Source organism: Chelonoidis abingdonii, chromosome 1 (assembly GCF_003597395.2).
Source record: "Chelonoidis abingdonii isolate Lonesome George chromosome 1, CheloAbing_2.0, whole genome shotgun sequence".
In the NCBI taxonomy this organism is placed as follows: Eukaryota; Metazoa; Chordata; order Testudines; family Testudinidae; genus Chelonoidis; species Chelonoidis abingdonii.
The window spans coordinates 94,554,830-94,577,568 of NC_133769.1; the positions used below are offsets into that span (position 1 = coordinate 94,554,830).

At 41.6% G+C, this 22,739-nt stretch overlaps 1 protein-coding gene across 7 annotated transcripts in view; it reads left to right on the plus strand.

The window, feature by feature from the left end:
* ATF7IP (activating transcription factor 7 interacting protein) overlaps positions 1-22,739 on the plus strand; it is a 168,689-nt gene that overhangs the window by 117,209 nt on the left and 28,741 nt on the right. For 5 of the 7 annotated variants that reach the window (XM_032789057.2, XM_075067672.1, XM_075067691.1 and 2 more), the window contains 3 exons: positions 13,234-13,312; positions 17,064-17,219; positions 18,469-18,654. In XM_032789057.2, coding sequence (XP_032644948.1) covers positions 13,234-13,312; positions 17,064-17,219; positions 18,469-18,654 — 421 coding nt within the window. Of the gene's footprint in view, positions 1-13,233; positions 13,313-17,060; positions 17,220-18,468; positions 18,655-22,739 lie in introns of all 7 variants that reach the window. The other 2 variants (XM_032789056.2, XM_075067669.1) reach the window with 1 other exon arrangement.

Sequence of the window (22,739 nt, forward strand, 5' to 3'; positions counted from 1 at the left end):
GGAAAAATTTCAGAAGTGGAAAATGCTGTTTCTGGTTGGAACAGGAGTAAGTGTCTTGTTTGAAAGTGGGTTATTGCTAAAAAAATTGGTATAAATTTTAATTTATTTCAAACCTTTCTTAGCTGAAACAGCCCCTCTACCCTATTAGAAATTAAATGGGTACCACCAAAGTTCTGTTTTTCCTTCTAAAAAGCTGAGATAGAGGAGCAGGATGATAGCTCATGATATGTAATAGGATATATAGAACATTCTATTTCTGTTGAAAGTTCAGATATGACCATGGTGAGGAATAAGCGAAATTGTTTATTATATGAGAGCTATTTGGTTTCAGTTCAGTTCTTTGTGATATGTGTCCACATCACGGAAGTGATCAACATTTATGCTAATTGGCCTCCTTATTGTCAGTGTCAGCAGAGAGATGAAGGAAAAGGACGTGAAGACTGAACCTACTTATTCCCCTTCTATATAGTTCACAAAAGAGAAGATAGGAGACACACAACAGTTTTCAAGTACATAAAAGGTTGTTGCAAGGAGGAGGGAGAAAATTGTTTTTCTTAACCTCTGAGGATAGGACAAGAAGCAATGAGCTTAAACTGCAGCAAGGGAGGTTTAGATTGGACATTAGGAAAAACTTCCTATCAGGGTGGTTAAGCACTGGGATAAATTGCTTAGGGAGGTTGTGGAATCTCCATCATTGGAGATTTTAAAGAGCAGGTTAGACAAATGCCTGTCAGGAATGCTCTAGAACAGCGTTCCTCAAATGTGGCTACCAGAGTTTTTTCTTGCAGTCGCAACTGCCTGGGTGGTGGTTTTTTGGGTTTTTTTTTTTTTGAGGGGGGAAAGAGGGGAAGCAAAGCAGTAGGCCCTGCCCCATGGTCGCCCCCTGCCTCCTTCTGGAGCCACAAACACTGTAGGAGCAGGCAACCAATGAGTTCCCTACCTTGCTGGGGGCAGTGGGGGTTGGACTTTGGCTTCATCCTTGGGGTGGTGGACAGCAGGCTCTGTCCCCCAGCTACAGGCTCTGTCCCTGGGCTCACCCCTTCATGTCACCACTGGCCTCTGCTGGCTCCAGGCCCCACCCATGCAGCAGAACCCCAGGCTCCAGCCCCAGACTCACCCCTGCCTTCCCATCCCATCACCCTGACCCCTGCTGCATCCTCTCACCCAGTCCCCTGTTGCCCCTGGCCATTCTGCCTCCTTACTCACCTCCCCATCCAGGGTTTAATTTGTCCTCCAGTTTGCCAAGGATGAGTAAGTCTGCAGTGCAAAGTGATATTAACAAATATACAAATATCACTTTTCACAATAGCAGACTTAATAGCTAGCAAGTCTTAAAAAAAAAAAAAAAAAAAAAAAAAAAAGGAAAACATGCAAAGCACTTTATTTGTGTTTCTAGTCTGTTTGGGTCCAGTAAAGAATAGGGACAACTGCAAAAAGCACTTCATAAATAAATTACAATGATTTGGACATGTATATGTGCATATTTAATGGTTTTTCCTAAAGTTAATTAAGTATTTTAGGAAAAATTACATAGCATCCACCACCAAGAGTTGGTGGCTGCACTCTGAGGCCACCAAAATATTTGTTACATGAACCCCTGGAGAAACTTAGTCCTGCCATGAGTGCAGGGGACTGAACTAGATGACCTCTCAAGGTCTCTTCCAGTCCTGTGATTCTGTATGGTTTTTCTCTTCCTTAGTCATGGACAAGGTACATTTGAGGGCATCATTTATGTGCAACTTGTACTTCCCCTACCTGTAATCTACCTGTTATAAAAACAGAATTTCAGTCCCCAGACCTGTCAATCTGGCACTCTTATCAATAATTAAAATTCATTTAAAACCATCTAAATATGACAAATGCATTTTAAAAGAATTTGCTACTACTCCTGTAGTTTCTGTAATTGGACTTACTCCTGAGAAGCTGAAAAGCTTCATACTAGTTGCGAAGCATGTAGCCCTTACTTGCTTGGAACTGAGTTTTTGGAAGAGTGTCTGCCATTTATAAATTTAGGATTTAGCATCCATTTTTCAAGACAGAGTTAATTGTAAGCAGGAGCTCCCAAGCAGTGTGGGAAATGACTGTGTCCTCATTCTGATACAGCCAGAAACTTCAGTTTTAAATCCCCGTTTCAAGCTAAAACCTTGGTGCTGGGAGTCATTGAGGCCTTTGTCAGAAAGAATTCCCATGTTTTGTCCTTTCTGCAAATAGTGTTGAGAAATCTCTGCTGCCAGCGTGAAGGGAGAGCCATTAATTCCAGTTGCGCTTATAAAGTCAGCCCAACTCCTCACAGCATACTGAGATTTTTCTTATGCTATTCACTGTTAAGAAAGAAATTAATACCCACCTAATCTACAGTAAGTGAGATCTAGAAAATCAGTTTTCCTCATTGTATGGACTTTCTCTCTTACACACACCATCACCCCAGGTACCTTAATTGTCCAAAATGTCAGAGAGCCAGGGTTGAAATCATCCTAGTGTTTACTCTGTTTTTAATCTGTCATGTCTGTTTTACCCTGAAGAGTTACACAGTGGTAATTAGTTCAACATAAACCGATCTACTATTAAGCAGCAATTGATCCATGGACTTTCAGATTTCAGCTAATTGGGTTCTCCTTTTTCTATCCTCTCACCCTACCTCCCCAGGCAAAAGCATAGGGAAAGGAGAGGAAAACTTACTGCACTTAATTTAAAAGGAGGCTATAAAATATAATTTAAACTTTCTTTTGCTCTTACTGTCTTGTCACTGCCCCTTTCATCATGATCCTCCCAGTGCCTCAGGACCTAGAAGTATAATTTTGAAAACATGGCAGGCACTTAATATAAAGCTTAATATATAAATGGTTCTAAGGAGGCAGATGCTATTTCAATTATATTTCAAATCTTTGTTATAATTTTTGAAATATTTTTATTATCCTAATTTATATATCTGATTTATACATTATATGCAATATATACTATATATAAACACAGGGCTATGACAGAGAGAGAATATACTGCCTTTTAATATATTGATGAAAGACATATATGTCCGATTATAAATGAACATTGAGTGCATTAAAATGGCTGGGTTGAAATCTTTACCTGTTCAGTGATGAGTACAAACTGTTGTTAAATCCTTGTGACAGTTAAACAGACAGTTTCTCCTCCCTTTCCCTAATCTGGGGTGCACTTTATCCTTTCACAGAACAAATAAAATCATTTTAAGTTCATGCCTTATCTGTGCATTTTATCTTTTCAGGTAACATGATCAGTGTCCCATTTCCCATTGTTCCCAACGCTCCCTGACTTGTTTAGTTATTAAGAGCTTTGTTGACAATTCTAAATTCACTTGGTATGATGTTGATAAGTAAAATACACTTACAAATTTCTTCTCCCCTCCCCTGTCCTGCAATATATGCTAAACTTAATGAATGCAGAGTCTGTTGGGAAACAATGTGATCAGAATGGACATGTCAGCTTTAAAGATTTATAAGCAGCTATTAATACACATTTCATATTTTTGAAACATTACTGATTGAAATGTTTCCTTGTTTCATGGTTTTTTCACTGAAAATAAACATGTATACATTATGTATGTAAAACAAGACACTGTTTTTTGTGTGTCTGACATTGAAGGTATATTTGTGCTGCTAATAGACTCATAGACTCATAGGTCAGAAGGGACCAACATGATCATCTAGTCTGACCTCCTGCACAAAGCAGGCCACAGAACCCTACCCATCCACTTCTATAAAAACCCCTAACCTATGTCCGAGTTATTGAAGTCTTCAAATTGTGGTTTGAAGACCTCAAGCAGAGAATCCACCAGCAAGTGACCCATGCCCCACGCTGCAGGGGAAGGCGAAAAACCTCCAGAGCGTCAGCCAATCTGCCCTGGAGGAAAATTCCTTCCCGACCCCAAATACAGCGATCAGCTAAACCCTGAGCTAAGGTTCAGTTCTTTCTAATCTGTAAGGTGGAACCTTTACCTGAGATTAATTCTAAGTCCAAGACTTGGGCTTTGTCTACACTACCACTTTTGTAGTAAAATTTTTGGCAGTGAGAGATGTGAAGAAAACACCCGCTGTCTGATGTAAGTTTCACTGGCAGAAGTGCTTGTCGGGACAGCGCTTTGTTGTCAAGAGAGGCTCTCCTGCCAACATAGCTAACACCGTTCCTTGGGGTGATTTAATTATGCCAGCAGGAGAGCTCTCTCTTGCTGGCAAAATGCAGCTACCCAGGAGACCTTACAGCTGTGCTGCTGTAAGTCCATAGTATAGACATAGCCTTAGATTTTAAGGCAGAACAGAAACTGTACTAAGTGAATTGACATCCCATCACTATTTGAGTGGTACCCAATTCAGCAACATGCAGTGCTTCTGGATGAAGCAATCCTCTCCCAAAACCTCCCAACTTTTTTAAGTGATGCACCTTTCCCTGAGATCCTGACTATGCTAGGAAGACTACCCCCCGTCACTAACAGCCATCTTCAACAACAAGCAAAATTTACTAGTGTTTATAAAGCTGGGTTGGAACTAGAAAATTCAGCCAGGTGTTTAAAATAACCAGGTCAACTGATTTGTGCCATTACATTAGCCATAGATAGCTTGATGCAGCTCATTTGTATCTACTGCTTTAAACCTTGATTTAAAAAAAAATGTATATTTTTCTCACCAATTGTTGGATTGGGATCTTCCCTAGTTCATGCTAGCCTGTCTGTGATGCTTACCGTTTTTGGGTGCTCAATGGGTTTTGAGGGAGCAAAGTAAATGTTTCACCTTACAGAAGCAATGAAAAGTAGAGATGTTTGTTCATGTGCGCACATGCATGTGTTTATTATATACCCTTTTAATTACATGACTTAAAAATGCAAAGCCAGAACAACAGAGTGAGAAATGCATGAAGTACTACCTCAGTTGGTTATTCCTTAAGATTTTGCTGTTAGAATTAGAATTGGCAGTGCTAAGGATCCAAATTTTATCCACTAATAATTTTTATATTTATGGGAAAATAGATGAGGCTTAATTAAAAATCCCTATGGAATAGAGCCAATTCACAATATTTGAGTAAAGGAACGAAAGGGTATATGATAAATAGGGGTATATTAAAACCGGTTACTCTGCTGGTCCCTTTTTTTGTTCAAAATTGCTTTGTTCTTGTTTTGAAGAAAGTAATGAGCAGTTCTGAATGAGGGTGAGGGGAACATTATGGTCCCATCTCAAAGATACTACAGAAAATGTCCTTTGGCAGTACTTGCACTTTGTGCATGCAACCACACAAAGTTAAAATGAATATTTTAGCCATGTGAAACTCTACTTGCTTGGAGTAAAAGGCGAGTAAACTTAGCTTTTTTGTTACTGTTGTTTTCATCATCTTGGTAAGAGGGGGCAGATAACTATGGTGCCTGGAGTGGTAAATTTTCCTGACAGTTTTGCAAGGCTGGAATATTTAATATACTTTGTAGGAAGGAAACAGCATAATTGCTTTGGAGTTTATACCTATTAAGTGACATATGCATCTCATTCTGAAGTAATCTGTGGGGGTAAAATATGTTGAAAAATGCTGAACTTGTTACTTTCCAACCAATTCTTAGTGTGTGCATGTTTTTGGCAAAATTTGTAGTTTCATACCCAGATTTAAAAAGAGAGAGTGCCAGGCCCCAAAACACCCTAGATAAGCAGAGTACTCACCGTTTTAACTCCCCTCTCAAAAGTTTTAAGTGTGATTTTGCTATTATATAATGCCTTGGTGCGTCTTGTATGATAGTAATGTGATGCTGCACAGTTTTGTCTGGTTTAGAACACTCTGAATTTATTTTTTTTCTGTTTTGTTACTATAGAAACTGTTCTCATGTTAATAAAAAATGGTCTGTATTCTGTGGACCTGCCACAGATAACCTTCAGAATCTGTATATTTACTAGGCTGGAATGAATTTTCAGTTTTGCATTTTGAGTGTTTTAAAGTTTTCTTTTCTTTTTTTTTTTTAATTGTTTCATGCTATAAAGCAGGTGGCATTACATAAATAACCATGCATTGTTATTTTGATGTGATCAGCTGAACCATGGCATTATATAATACCAAAACAGCTTTTACAATTATATATAGTGTCTGATTTATAAATAAAATAGGAGAAAACATCTGTTAACTTTCTCCAAAATGTTTTCCATGCAGAAAAAATTAAGGTTTTACAGTAATAAAGAAAAGTCTACACATATATTTCTTTGTTTAGCTGCAGTACCCAAAAGGTTCCGTTCTCAGAGTTCCATTCATTAGTGTACTGTTAATTGGTATATATTGCCTGATATGCCAGCCATTACCTCTCTTTAAGCTGATTCTCAGAATTATAGCTGTCTTGATCAGACCATTAGCCTCCTTAACCATTTTTGGTCTTAAATTTCTCCTATTTCATTCCCTGTATTTTAAGATTTCTCATAGAAATGGAATTGCTGCCTGTTAAATTGTAAACTGGTATCAGTCTTGTACATGGCAGAGGTAGTCTGAAAGGCTTTCTGCTGCCAAGTGCAGATGTTGTATCTTTCTCTGCAGTGTGCTTTACAGGGAGCATGAAAAACAAAATGTTTCAAGTCTGTGAAAAGTGTTAGCTGTGGAATGCAATGTGATAACTCACCCCAATGTCTCCAAACTCCAAGTAGTGAGAGGAGGAATGACTTCAGAATCAGTAAAGCACCATGTCATTACGATAAAGCATCTGAGGCTGCTTTTCATTATGCTATGGGACAACTGCTTGGACATGGTTACATGCTTTCAGAGAACTTTTACCCATTTTTGAACTATTAATAGTGTGCACCTAGATTTTATTGCAAATCTACATGGTGACATCCTCTCAAATGAAGGCATCTTCTTGCAGTTACGTATTATGGTGACCCTGTTTACTAGTACTATAGATTTTAACTAGTTGGTCAAAGCAAATACTTTGGTTTCAGCCATTTTACTTTCACCAAGAGTCGTTCATTCTTAGATTGTGTAATAGGTATATTTCTTTGTCTTCTGTGAGAATTTGTGTTGTGCTGGTTATAGGAAGGCTTCATTTACATTTCTTTATTCCTACATCACCTGCCTTCAAGCACAGAAAAGTGCGTTTTCCCTGACACACACCTTCTAAGGCCTGTCTCGCTGGTCAATGTGACTGCTTGTCACATTATGCAGTGCTGCAGGTCTTTCTTTTTAGAAAGAATTGCTGAGGTAGAAGTTGAGGAAGCAGATGATTTGTTATCACATATCTGAAGCTGTGTGAAATTTGGAGTCTAGACCTCTTGAGTTCCTATTTGTTGACATTTGAAGTTGGGATTATTTCATTACAATTACCTGTATAGATTCTTATGATAAAAGACAAACATATTTCCAGATGGCTTGCATACAGACTTAGTCACAGCCAGTGTGTCAGGTCACTTGTCAGTAAGATGGCTGCAACCAGTAGAAGACTCAGGAATGCCAAATTTAAATATAAACACCTTCACCCCCAATTCAAATACATTTTAGACATGGTTTTCATTGTGTGGTTTTCTGAACACTGCAGGAAGTAACAGATGTTCAAACTATTTTTTAAATTAGGATTTGAATTAAACCCCCAAAAGTAGAAGGAAGTGCACAGTCACTGGTTTGAAGGAGATTTATACTTTGTCACCTGCTTTGCTTTCCTTCCTCAGTCCTGGCCATGTCTTTCCTCTTTCATATCCCTGAACTTATCAGTAGTGTGGAAGAGCTTCTTATTGCCAATGGACATGCCAATACACTCTTCTCCTACACCCATTTTGATCTGCTTGCTACTCATGGCAAGCAAATTGAGCAGAAGAGCAGTGGTAGAGATTATTTTTACAGTGTTGTAGGTGTGCATACCACCTTACAGATATAAGAAAGCACTGGAGTCTTGATTAAGTTTTCACTACTTAAGAAATGAGTTTTTTAGGAGAAACTTGGATCAGAGATAAAGCAGTGCCTAATGGCCACTTGGTTCCTCCCCACTGGCCATGTATTTCAGGTAGAATAAACTACACTAAATGAGACATGAGGTGGCATTGTGAAGCACTTGCATATTGCTTCCAGGATTGGTGGAGGTGGCTGCACCTGGTTCTGGTCTATTGCCTCTTTTTCCCCCCTCTCATTGGTTTTTCTTCCTCCTTTAGTTTCCTCCTCTTACCCATCTGTTGCCTGTTTATTCTTCCCTCACCTTTCACTCTTTCCTGTCTCTTCTGTCCTCCCTCCCTTGTTTACTGATACTTCTCTTGTGCCTTTCAATATGTATTGTTAATCTTGTTGGGATGGCTGCACAGCAGACTTCAAAGTGAAATTTGCTAGTCTGGAAAGCTTCACTTTGCCATGAAATGGTTTCCTTGGAAAGCGAAATTCACCAGACCAACTTGAAAACCAACATGAACACATTAAAAGGAGCACAAAAAGGTAGCTTATAAACAATACAGAAACCATAAATTAATTCCTTATTGCAATCCCATAATTGTTTTTTAAAAGTATTAATATTCAAGGTGTTTGACCTTTGACATTAAATTTCAGAACAGAGTTCTTTTTTACAGGTAAGCTTATAAATTACTAGGAAAGGATTCCTTTTCAAAATTAACTCTAGCATAAGCTTTAATGGTATTGGTATGAAAACAACCACAATACTAAAGAAAACTGAAGTTAATTTTCTTTCACACTCTACAGAAGGGGCACTATTGCATAAATAAATATACAATATGACCACTAGAAGTTAAACATACAAAATTCTCATGATGCAGAATTACCGGGTTCACCGTACAAAAACAAGTGTCAAAAATATGCCAAATGAAGAGAACATTAAAGAATATTGTAGCAAATGGAATTTTTAGTAGTTAATTTCTGCTTTTTTGGTATGAAGGTTTATAAACATCAGTGCCGCTTTTACAGTAGGATTCAAGAGATAGGATCTAGCAGTCTTGTGACCAGTTTCTGTTTGAAAATGACCTTCAAAGTTTTTAAAAATTTGTTCGCTTTTTTGCCTGAGAGACACAATAATCCATGGCCATCCGTATCTGTTTTGTTTATCTGTGTCAAAGTCCTTATTTTAATGATTTTTAAAATTCTAAAATGGTGGCTATAAACCCCTCATCATAAAAACCCAAGAGGACAGTACTGCTCTTTGTGTGCCAAGCACATATAAGTATGATTCCCCTCTCTGTTGCATCCATCACTTAAACATTCCTGCAGTGTCTTGGTGAAAGTTACTTGTTTAGGTTCAAATGGTTATATTGCTGCCTTCTAGCATGTGGGAGGAGAAAAGACTCTTACATTAGGAGGAGCTCAGATTAGTCCGTGGTTAGCATGCCCACAGGGTTTGTGATGTCATTATTTCATAAAACACAGAGTTACATAGGGTACAAAGGGCAAACTTCTAGAAGAAACAAAAGACAGAAGCAGTTGTTTTTTGTTTTAAAGTATATACATTAACATATATAGGTGGCTAGGAAAATTTAAAAAGCCTTGCTGTCCACCCTTAAGGCAGCTATCAATCTCATCCCCCACTGTTACAGATGACTAAACTTCCACTGAGTTTGGGCAGCCTTTATGTTGCAACTGAAAAGTGAGCCTGGCTCTGAGAGGGGATAGAAACTAGCAAATCTATTGCATGTTCTTGGGTACAGAATGATCTCTGGAATTGTATGCCTTTTAAAAAAAAAAATAAAGCAAACATTTTGTTTCTGTTCCTGTTCACTTGGCAGACTGGACTGTGGATTTCCTTCTGTTGTTCAGATTTGCTAGGCAGAATGAGGACTAATCACAAGTTTCCAGCAGTGTTTTTCTTCTCACCTAAGCTCCATTACCTCTGTGCACCATCTCGTGTTATTTACTCTGTTCATGTCAACTTCCATTTCAGGCAGCTGCTTTTGGCTTCTGGTGGAGCATTCAGCCAGCCAATAGGCAAAAATCCTACACTGTGGCTGTGACATGCCTCCGGTCACAGTGAGCTGATTCCTCTCCCACTCTACTTACAGGAGGAGTAGCAGAGGATATTCCTCGCAGCCCCTTGTCAAAGCATAGTCTTCAGTCGAAAGAGGAGGAGCTGGCTTTTCAAATAGTAGGGAACAGGTAGTAAGAAATACTTTCGGGAAACTCAGATGAGATCTTCCCTTTCCCAAGAACTTAGATTCCTTAGATATGCTCTAGGAGTTATTTTGGGAAAATCTGATGGCCTGTGTTATACAGAAGGTCAGACTAGATGATCACAGTGGTCCTTTCCAGCCTTGGAATCTATGAATTTATGTAACTTGATTGTGATAGCCAGAGGTTTGATGTAACCATAGTTCTTATGTCCTCTAGCCCATAGGTCCATGGCAGGCTCTTCAGTCTCCCTCACCCCCTCCAACACTGGGAACAAGTGGCCACTTTTTCCAAGGATTGGCTAGGCAGCCACTCAATCTGTGAAAAATACCCTCTTTTCCATTAGATGTTAATATTTCTCCCTTGGGTCCTGGGGACAAAACATTTCAATCCACCTTAAAAAAACAGTATGAATTGATACTTAAATGTCTGATTGCCAGGACTTCCTATTACTCTGTGCACTCTTCTCTAAATTCAAGAGCTCTGCAAGAACATGGTAGTTCAATGCCATATTTGTAGGAAGTAAAGATAGACCTCATTCTACTTGCCAACTAATTTTGTATGTGATTCTTGAAAGACTCAATTACGGCCCCGGTGATGGCAGGCACCACTGAGTTCACTAGTTCTGGTTAAGAACAAGCAGTCTTGCATCTACACTCCATGGTATAGGCCTTTCGTTTTGGGGAGATTGCCTGTACAAGACCTTGGAAGAAGACACATCTGATCCTAAGACATTGTTCCTTTCTTACAAGCCAAAAAACCTGAGACTTCATTGGCTAATTCATTTAGGACTTGCTTGTCCTTTTGTGAGTCCCCAGCTAGATTATTTTTACAGATTCTGACCTTCCAGCTTTTCCAACGTCAACTTCCAAAACTTCCAAGCTAATAGAACTTGCAGCCCTGTTAACTGACTGACACAAGTTAGGCAGGCCTGTAAGTCTGCTTCTGAGTTAGTTTCTCTCCTCCCTCTGGAGGTTCATCTAAGGAATCTGTATTTCCTTCTAGCAGAAGGAGTGGAAGGAAATCACTTCAGACTGAGTCTGAAAACTAAAAAATGGCTAAGCATTAGATTTTTCTTCTTCCTCCTACTCCTCACTGTGTCTCTCCTTTTTTTCTTCTTCTTCCCAGAAAAAAAAAAAGCTATAGCAGAAAGCATACATTATTTTCTAGACAAAGCCACCTACCCATTTCCTCAGGATGAAAAAGGAAATCTTCTGTCTGCTTAATACTAATGATGTAGTCAGAGGGAAATTGCCTTGTGTAAGATCTGAACTTGCCTAATCAATTCATCCAGTACAGAAAATTCAAGATGGAAACTAGTCTGTCTAGCATAGTTGTTACAGAGCAAGATAATTTCTTGTGTCAAATTGTAAAGAATCATAACAAATCTAGAATCCCATCAGTTCTCATTGTGCCCTCAGAGCCTTTTTCAATAAAACCTCCCTCAACTTTGGTCTTGCTTCATGTAGGATATTGATAAAGATCCTTAGCACTGGCAGCAGCAGCCATCAGGGACTGCAAAATCCAAGTGATTTCTCTGTTTGGATGACTTACTGAACAGATCATCAATATCAGCCACTCTAGATTCAGATGTCCTAATGTTTAGTGACTCATCACTTGTGATTAATAATACACAGGAAAACTGCTCTGACACCATCCTTTCCCTCTCAGTGGAAGGGATGGTTTGCCAACTGAGAATTCATAGAGTTAGCTTCTAATGTCATGGCTCTTCAGATACACTGTCATTTGACAGAACAGCACATCTTTCATTTTCTAGGACTGATACTGGCATTTGAACTGGCCCAGGGATGAGACCCTATTCTATACCATTTCTTCACGTTTATTCTTCCCTGGGATCAATTGTTACGTTTACTCTCAGCCCATTTATTTATCCCAGGGAGTTTGGGAGTCACTGAGGTTGCTGAATCTGCAGCCAGTGGTGGACTCTAGGAATACATCTGTTCACCACCCACCACCAATGAGAAAGTTCCCAAATTTTGCAGCAGGCTTAAGAAACCAGGAGTGTTCACATCATGAATTCTTTGTGCAGAGACCCTGAAATATACATTCTTCCCTCCCCCATCATCTCAAGAAAGTGCATGGGTGGAGGGTAGACTGACTAGGAAGTCTGAACAGCTGAAAGAAGAATATGGATTCACATTTTGTGGAATGCTTCTTTGCAGAAACCAAGTTTACTGCTAAGGAAAATCTCTTTCTGGTGGGTAATGTTTTAGTTTGTTACAACATTCATGGAATAGTATATCAGGATTGGAAGGGACCTCAGGTCATCTAGTCCAACCTGCTGCTCAAAGTAGGACCAATTCCCAGACAGATTTTTGCCCCAGATCCCTAAATGGTTCCCTCAAGGATTGAGCTCACAACCCTGGGTTTAGCAGGCCAATGCTCAAACCACTGAGCTATCCTTCCCCTCCATATTGAGCCCTCATGAAGACTTAAAAGCTGCTTTTGTTAATCAGCTTTAAAAGAGTGCTACCAAATGGCTTCAACTATATATTACTCCAACATAACCTATGACTATCATTACATTAATGAAATGGCTTCAGAAGGCTGGACACAACTAGAAATTTTTAATTGTCAGTGTTGATATGCCCAGTAAATGTATAGATGCCCAAGTGGTTTTTGCCTTTACTTTTTCAGTATGAAGTCAGGTTCATAATGAGCATATAGTATGGGCTGTTTATTTCAGGTTGGTTAATGCATTTCTCTGATGGTTAAAGCCACTCTGCTGCTGCCTTTGTTTCATTTAACAACACTAATGTTTCATAGAATGACTGAGGAAATCACAGCCTGCTGTGTATCTTGGCTTAAAACATTGAGATTCTTGGATGGAAGGTGGCTATATAATAATAATAATTTATATGTTTATTTATAAAATACCAGTATTCTACAATATCGCTCCACTACATCTTACAAAATTATAAAATATTGGTGTTACAGCCCATTCATTCTGTTTTCAGCTCCTTCTCAACCATTGTGAATGTCATCTCAAATTTCCTCCTTCCCCTAATATCACCAGTCCCTCTCCAATCACCATGCGTTAGCTCTGAGTCCCTTTTTACTCAGTTTTCAGTCAACACCTCTTTATCTGCTGTGTTCCATGGAGTTGCCTTTGCAAAATGCAGGAGTTTTGTCTTTCAGAGTGGGAAGGTCACAGGCAGTGACTCAGGAGGTGTCATTGATCTCACCCTGGATGATGAAGATGATGGCTCTTCCCAAGGTAAGTCAGAAGAGATCCATTTAGCGGTGAGGAAAATTGGGCTAGTATTAGTATTTCATCCTACCAATTTGAGAAATTATCCAAAGAAACAATTATATTTTCACAGCTTTCCAAAGGAACAATGGAAATTTCTAATTGATAAGTAGATTAAAAGTTTTACATTTACCTTACTACCTATTGTAAACCAGATACTTAGGCAAGTTAGAATTAACCTTTTAACTAATTTGAGCCTTACAGTTGCAGTATATTGCATTGTTTGCTTAAATCTAGTCACTGAAAAATCTAATAAATATTCCTCAAGATAGTCTATAGTATTAGTGCTGTACTGAAGACGTTTCACACAGATACTCATGATGCCTTCGCCTGATCTCAGAATTATTTTTCTTCCCCATTTGTAGGTCTTGCAACAATACAGTAGCCTTTACTTCAATAAAATAGCAGTATAATGTTACAGAAAAACAAGAACAGCTCCCTCCCCTACTCAGCTAGTAGGATAGTACAGGAAACATAACTAGGACGATCATGCAACTTCAGCTCTTTGGCTGTGTCTACACTAGAAAACTTCATATGCATAATTCATCACCAATGTTAGGATCAGCAAAAGATGTAACATAGGCACTCGGGTCTTTTTACCACTGTCATCTAATCTTAATGTCTTCAGTTGAGAAGTTAGTTAACATTATTTTACAATGTTTGTATTCAAAGCTGCTACCCAGTCAAATTAATAAATTGTAAAAGGAGCCAGAGGGAACAAATGGAGATTCATGTGATATTTGTCCTAAAGTGGATCACGTTACTGTGGCAACCTGTGCCAACAGATCTTTTCTGCCAGTAAAAGATGGACTTTTTTCACAGCTCCTTTCACTCTAATAACTCAGCTTCACAATATAATCTTGTCATTCTGTCAGAGCCCACTTAATTGGGGTTGCTGGAGGAATTTCAGTGATCCTCAAAGGAAAAATGTGACATCTTCAAGTCCAGTTATAAACTATCTTCTGGTTTGTAAATTTACTTCTACCTTCACAAGCTTTAGTGTCCATTGTAGCTGTCTGGAGAATCCTCTGGCTCCATCTTTAGCCCTTTATGATGTGTCTACAGAATTATTATTAGATTATTTTACATAGGTTCTTGGTGCTCTGGGGAGTTTTCTCCAGTTGTGCAGGTTTGTGTTTTGTTCCATGGTCGTGGTTTTCTGTCTCCCCTTCCTTTCTACCAAATCCCCTGACAGAACATTTTATACAGCCCCTGGCTGAACACGTAAAACTCCTAGGGAAGGCAGAGGTTCCTTCTGATGGCTCACCCTTTTCCAACAGGAATCTCCCTCCAACTCATCAGGAATGTGGAAGGAAGTGAATTTTTTCTGGAGCAGGAAAAAGAAATTGGCAATTCCCACTAGTTTTTAGCTTTGGTTAAACTTTCTACAATTGTACTGAAAATGGTCAGCACTCTTCTGAACTTGACTTACAATTACTGTGATCATATCTACTCATCTGGACTAAGTGTTGACAGCTAGACTTGGTATAAATTCACCCCTGTCCAAGGCTCCTTAACATGGCAGACTCAAAGCTTCTGGCTGTCTATCTGTGTCCATCCCATGATGGGCCAATCACCTTTAAAAAATTGACACAGTGTGTGTCTGTTCTGCCTAGGAAAGTCTCTTATACTGATCAGATGTTTGGTGTGCCTATCATTCTCCACTAAGATGTCTAAGTTGTGAAGGCTGTAGGATGAAGCTCCATCATCAAGATAATGCTACCCAAATACTTGAACTGATCCACATTTTTCAGCTGTGTGCCTTGAATGAAGATGGCTGGTGCTGGAGTATTGGAATGAAGTGCTGGTTGGAACAAGGCCTCTGTCTTCCCAAGGCTGATGGTGAGGCCAAAGAGCTGGGATGTTTCAGAAAACCTGTCAACGATGATCTGAAGGTCATTATGCCTGTGAGCTATCAAGGCACAGTTATCTGCAAAAAAAAAATGCCTTGACGAGAAACCTCTCCTAGAATGAATCTTTTCTTCTTTATTGGCTGGATGTTATGGGGCAGGCAATGTGTACGGCATCTTTTCTAACCCCTTCCCTTAAAAAGGGTGAGCAGTGCTACCCTAAAAAAGGCTGCTCAGTTGCCTAGGATGTTGCCCTGGGGACGGAGCTGAAAAGCCCCTAGTCCCCAGGCTGTCTAGTTATGTCCTAATTCTTTTTTATGTCTAACTCACATAGCCCTGTGATTAAAACAAGACATATGTATATTTAAAACTATTTCAGTTCATCTTTAAAATCAACTTATATTGAACGTTTTATCTTCCTACGTTTGATTTTAGGCCTTCAGGATTTTATTTCCTGGTAACCATCTATGACATCACTCCCAACTAACATTGCTTACTCTGATCTTGCGCCTCAGTGATATGTAGGGTGACCTGATGTCCCGATTTTATAGGGACAGTCCCGATTTTGGGGGCTTTTTCTTATATAGGGTCCTATTACCCCCCACACCCGCTGTCCCGATTTTTCACACTTGCTGTCTGGTCACCCTAGTGATATGTCAGAATGGGATTCTCTGTGTGCCGTTGAACTGAATTAGTGGCTGCTAGGAGTGCATTTGTCATCCCAGGTCTTTTGAGTGAGTCCCATCAAAGCTTTCCTCAGTGTGCTTGTTTGTGTGGCTTTTTATCTCTACAGATTCTGGTTTTTGTTTTCCTGGTGTTTTTTCCCTTTACCGCAACTGAAGCATCTAGGTAGAGATATCTTGCCGTTTCCTTGTTAACCTGCTTGTGGACAAAGGAATGTAGTAGAAATGTGATTTATCTTGCTTTTAATAAAGCACTTAAGAGTATTTCTCAGCCTAACTTGAAAAATTATTTCACGTTCTCACAAGCTGCTGAAGAGAAAAGCCATTGCTAAGGCTGCATACACAGATCCTCATCACTGCAGCAGAGCAAAGTAAGCAGCATCTCAGTGCAAGAAAAATCATTCTGATAAGCAAATTCAATGGAATTCAGAGTAAAGCAACAGGAATTAATTGTAGGCTAGAGGAGTTGACTTACAAACAGAAAACAAAACCAAGGCCTGCTCTACCTTAAAAATTAAATTGACCTGCCTATGTCATTCACGACTGTGAAAAATGTTGTTCCCTGACTGCTGTAGGTCAGTGCCATTGACCGATAGCCATAGCTGTGCCACTGTAGTGTAGACATACCATTAAGTGCTGAGTAAGTTGAGGAGAGAACATACGTGTCTACAAGTATTAGGTGCAAACCTCAAAGTAGAACAAGAATTACTTAGGGAGGTGCACAGCATTATTCCTATTAATAAAGGGATGAAATTAAGGAAAACAGTGCCTATGCTGAACATAAAAAATAAGACCTAACAATCATTGTTAGTCCATGGAATAGTCTTTAAAGGAAGTAGTTTAAGGCCTATTGCTAGAGCCATTTAAAATTAGAAGAGATCTGACATTAGCATAGTGTTTCATGAACTTTGGTCCCTGAATCACAGTGGTCTGCCCAGTCTTTCCTGAGAATAGCAGAATGAAACGTAAAAAAACAGAGAGATTGGGCTGATGGAAGATGGGTCCTTTAGAGCATCTTTTATATGTTGGTTTGTAGAATGAAAAGGTGGAAGAACCACCACACTAGCAAGCATGCTGTAGGACAACATTGGTTTGGGGTTGGCAGGGGAAGGGACTGGATCACCCAACAGGCCTTTTCAATCCCTATTTGCTATTATCTACAATTTCATTCTGTTTTTGAAGCAGATTCCAAGAAGCAAAATCAGTCGAGTGTGTCTGGAATGAGTCTATCCTCTCAGCCCTTGGTTCGCCCACTGCAGCCTTTACAGGCGACTCCTCTGCAGCAGACAGGTGTGCCAACAAGTGGGCCTTCCCAGACTACCATACACGTACTACCTACAGGTAAGTTTATTTTGTATAGTTCTGTGAATGTGATGATTGGCTTCTGAAACCTAGTTCCGTTCGGTCTCTTGGTGTTAACTTTTTGAGATGACTGTAGAGACCCTGTTTTTCAGCAGGTTTTTCATCTTTTTAGTGCCAGCCAGACCTTCCTAACCTCTTTGGGTTCTTCCAAAACTATAGAAATTGAAATTTTTTAAGCAGAGAAAGGTAGATGAGTCTGTCTGGAAGGGGCTAGATGGCAGAATAAGCTATTGTCCTATAAGCTATGTCCTTCTGGGAGTCATAGAATACATAGAGCAGTCTTATTGGATAATCTAGTCTGTCCCTCAGCCAGGACAAAACTGCTCCTCACAATCCAATAAAAAAACATGGTCCACTGAATCAGACACTTCTAGAAATTATTAGCAATGTTGTTGGCTATCCAAGGAGAGTTGGAGGGACCACCGAGGTGCCAGCTGCCCAAGGGAGGAGGTTGTTGAGGCACTGGGAATCTGCACTGGCTGTGGGGTTTGAATTCCTGAAGGGACTACAATAGCACAGCCACTCACCCTAGTACCTCGCTAGTTCTTGGGCAGCTCTGGTAGCTAAGCTGCTGTGGAAGTCCCTCCATCCCAGAGTGAACTTTCTCCTGTTAGGAGCATGACTTCAAAAATTAAAAAGTTATAAGGGAAACATAGGTCTTTCTTTCCCCCTCACCCTGATAGGTGACTGTTGAAGACCAATTAGACCTGATGTTACTCAATCGCTGGGAGCTCTCTAGTGATTTCTGCTCTGTTGCCCACTGTTCGCTAATAATACCGAAGCACACTTACCACCTAGGATGTTCTATATTATTCCTTACAGTTTGGATACTATTTAGTTTTTGCAGAGGAGATTTAATAATAGTAAAATGTGTGTGGTTTTTTTGTGCATTTGAACCATGTTAAGTAAGAATTTACTATTTAACCATGAACTGTATCTCTTGGATATTAAATACTAGTCTTCTCTGTTTGTCTAAAATTTGTATATTTTGGCATTTCTTCATTATATGAAATTTAACACACATACTTCAGTTTTGCTCAGACCGCATTCCTCTATATCCTTCTTAACCCTTTAAAAGTAGATGCACTTAATGTAATGTTTCATAGAGACTGCTTTTATTTTTCACGGCTCACGTGGATCAGTTGTCGAAGATGCCTGCATTCTGGAATGGGGGGGTCTCAGTTTTAATCCTTTTGACTCCAATTTGTGGTCCTTTTTATTTTTCCAGCTCAGACAACAGTGAATGTAACGCATCGTCCAGTGACTCAGAGTGCTGCGAGGCTTCCCATACCGAGAGCCCCTGCTAACCACCAAGTGGTCTATACTACCCTTCCTGCACCACCAGCTCAGAATCCAGTGAGAGGTGCCGTCATGCAGAGCCCTGGTTTAAGGCAGGTCAGCCCACAGGGTGCAGGTAAGAAGTCCTTTTTCATGTATATCCTAGTATTGTGGAGATTGATAATATCAGGATGCTCATTTGATGCCCAGATACCTCTCACGATACTATGCAGAATTGTGGGGTGAATTCTCAGCTTATGAAGACATGAGAAAATCTCAGGTCAGTAAGATCATGGGTCTTTGAAAACATTCCTCACTCAGGCATGTGGATTGAGGAAAGGCTGGGATAGGTATCTCCTCAAACAATGAGAGTAGCAGCCGTGCACTTCTGGGTGATTTGTCCAAACTATGGATGATGTGGCAAATTGCCGGTACTGTTATGCTGGGTCTCACGCTTTCTCTTCTTTGGGGAAGGTTCAGGGCGCCATTGCTTGCCTCTGAATTGGTATTTAACTGCCCCACTAGTGTCCTTGAGGAGGGGAGTGGAGAGGGAGGGACCTGGGCCCGCCCTCTTCTCCAGGTCCCAACCCAGGGGCCCTGAGGTTAGTGGTGAACCACTTGAACTAGCGGTTCTTTCCCCTGGGTTACTTCCCTCTCCTGCCCTTCAGCTTGTGAAGGGGCTTCTTGCCCTCCTTCTACACAAGCCAGGTGCCCCTTACCTAGGGTTTCTTTTGGATTTCTCAGCCCACCGCAGCACTCCTCCAAACTTTCCTTTTGTCTCTCTTCAAAACTCTTCTCTTCTCCTACTCCTTCAAACTGCTCTCTGCTCCAACCAAACCTTCCTGCTCCAACTCCCACACTGTCTGACTGAAGCAGGGGTTTTTATCACATGACTGACTGCTGGTGCTCTAATTGGCTTCAGGTGCTCTAGTTAATCTATAGCAAACCTTCCTCCCCTTGCAGGGAATAAGGCTCCCTGCTAACACTCTCCTGCTGCCCTCTGGCCATGCAGTATCACAGTGAGCATATAAGGTAACTCAACATCTGACCCTGCACCAATCTTGTAAAAGTGCGGTGCTAGGGAAGTGGGGAGAGTCTTTTATTCTTACGCAGTAAAATTCTTAAACCCGTATAGTAAGTCAGACGTGGCTTGCCATCAAAATGCTCAGTTTCAGTGTAATTCCATAACAACCTGTAGTGTCTCATACTGTGTTTTTGGACCCTGTTCCAGTGAGATTTATCTTTGGCTTCATTTACCCCTATATATCTCCAGGGAGCTGAGATTTCCCACCAATCACAGCATGAGCTATGATGCATGCTGGCTGTCGATGTCAGCAAGCTCAACTCAGTACTGTTTGAGAGCTTGGTTCATATTTCCCCCAGCAGAAAATTCTTTTCTTGTCATGAATGGCGCATGTGAACCATAAAGTGCTTAAACTCATGCAACAATTCAGTGCTAGATTTTTAATTGCTATTTATAGTTCCTCTTTTATCATTTCCCTCCCTTCCTCTGCTGTGGATGATTTCTACACTGACAAGCATAAATGACCACATTCACTAGTTGTCCTGAGAATGAGAATAGACTGATACCTCCGCAAGGCCGCTTGTTCCATAGCCCCTGCTATATACTGCCTCAGGATGCTGTGTGCTTGAATAGTATGTGACTGCACACCATGCCTTTGTACTAAGTTAGTTGATTCACTGCCCTAGTTTTAAAATTAGACTTTTTGGCAGATAGAATACCAGAAAAGACTGTATATTTCTCTTTAAAAAAAGCCTAAACAGCATGTGTGAGTGTAATACATGACTTCTGGCTGTATTGCCTCAGGCTGTGAGTATATCAGATTGCACTAGCTAAGAAGTCTTAGGTCTGGTGAGTGCTTGGGAGCTCTCCACAGAAAGTCAGCATCTGCAGGAAATACTATTCTTCAAATATCAGAGGGGTAGCCATGTTAGTCTGGATCTGTAAAAGCAGCAAAGAATCCTGTGGCACCTTATAGACTAGCAGACGTTTTGGAGCATGAGCTTTCGTGAGTGAATACCCACTTTGTCGGATGCATGCAGCGGAAATTTCTAGGGGCAGGTATATATATGTAAGCAAGCTAGAGATAACGAGGTTAGTTCAATCAGGGAGGATGAGGCCCTGTTCTAGCAGTTGAGGTGTGAAAACCAAGGGAGGAGAAACTGGTTCTGTAGTTGGCAAGCCATTCACAGTCTTTGTTCATTATTTGCACCGTTGTGTCTAGGAAGTGGACCTCCCGTGTAGATTGGTCCAGGCTGAGGTTAGTGGGGTGGAGAGCTTTGAAATCGTGGTGGAATTTTTCCAGAGTCTCCTCTTCCCATGGGTCCAGATGATGAAAATGTCATCAATGTAGCGTAGGTAGAGAAGGGGCATGAGTGGATGAAAGCTGAGGAAGCATTGTTCCAGGTCGGCATAAAAATATTGGCATATTGTGGGGCCATGCGGGTGCCCATAGCAGTTCCACTGATCTGGAGATATAATGTCATTAAATTTGAAATAGTTGTGTGTGAGGAAAAGGCACAGAGCTCAGCAACCATTGTGCCGTGGCATCATCAGGGATACTGTCCTGACAGCTTATATTCCATCTGTGTGTGGGATGTTTGTGTAGAGAGCCTCTACGTCCATGGTGGCTAGGATGGTGTTTTCTGGAAGGTCACCAGTGCATTGTAGTTTCCTTAGGAAATCAGTGGTGTCACGGAGATAGCTGGGAGTGCTGGTGGCATAGGATCTGAGTAGAGAGTCCATATATCCAGACAGTCCTCAGTGAGAGTGCTAATGCCCGAAATGGGGCATCCAGGATTTCTGGTTTGTGGATCTTGGGTAGTAGTAGAGATAACCCTGGTGTCGGGCTCTAAGGGTATGTTGATTTGTTTTCTTCCAGTGCTTGCTCATATCCATCCAGTTAGGTGTGTGCGCGCCGCTACGTTCGGCGGAAGATTTTTACTCTAGCAATACTCGGTGGGTCGGCAGGCGCCCCCTGGAGTGGCGCCGCTATGGTGCCGGATATATACCCCTGCCGACCCAACCGCCCTTCAGTTCTTCTTACCGCCCGTGTCGGTCGTTGGAACAGTGGAGCGCAGCTTAGCTGCCTCCGCTCCCTAGCTACTCGTAGTTCTTGGTATATCAGTTAAATCCTTTTATTGCATATACTATGCGTTTTTTCTTTACTAGCATAGTTAGTTTATAATAGTTAGCGGGTTCGGGGAGTAGCCCTTCCCGCACATAGTGCGGGAGCCCATGCCCGGCTTACTGGTTCTTAGACTGTGCTTGGACACTCAGACCGTTGCTGACAGGAGATCCACACGACTCCTGTTAGGGTGCCTCGGGGACTGCATTTCACAGCTAAGTGCCCATTTGCAGGCGTTTAAGCGAGAACAAAACGGAGCGGCACTTTCATTTCCCTCCGCCTTCTGCACCGAGCGCGGTATTCGCGGACGAGAAGCGCCTCCTCGCACCGGCCATTACTGGCACCGGAAGTCGACTCGCACCGCTCCCCTCTCTGAGTTGCGGAAGCCCACGACTTCCTGCCAGTGCCTGACAGCTCCCGGCACGCGCCGTGGCGACCCCGCTCCTGCTGCTTCTGTGCCACTGCCACCGCAGCCAGAGAGCTCATTTCAGTCGGATCGCCTGGCACAACACCTGCAGAGACGCTGAGGACACCGGCACTGTTGATTCCAGTCCCGCTGGCGTTGATTCCAGTGCTGCTGCTCCCCGGCATTCGCGTGGTTGAGCCTCCTGCTCCTGCTGCTTCCGTACCAACTGCCCGCAGCCATGTGAGCTTGTCTAAGTCGGATCACCCCGCACCGACACCTGTCGCACACGACAACCGCACGGCACCGTCATATCCCGTCCCGCAAGGGCCGTCGATCCAGTGCTGGCCGCTCCCGGCATGCGCCGTGGTTGAGCCCTCGCCTGCTGCTTCCGTGCAACGGACCGCAGCCAGAGAGCTCATTAAGTTGGATTGGCCGGCACCGACACCTGCCATGGCACCGACAGACCGGCACCGTCGATCCCGTCCCACAAGGGCCGTCGAATCCAGTGCCTGCCGCGCTCCCCGGCACGCGCTCGTGGTTGAGCCTCCTGCTCCTGCTGCTTCTGTGCCAATGCACCGCAGCCAGAGAGTCATCTTAGTGACTGCCGCACCGCGCACCTGCCCGGCACCGACAACGCCAGCCAACCGTCGATCTCCGGTCCCGCAA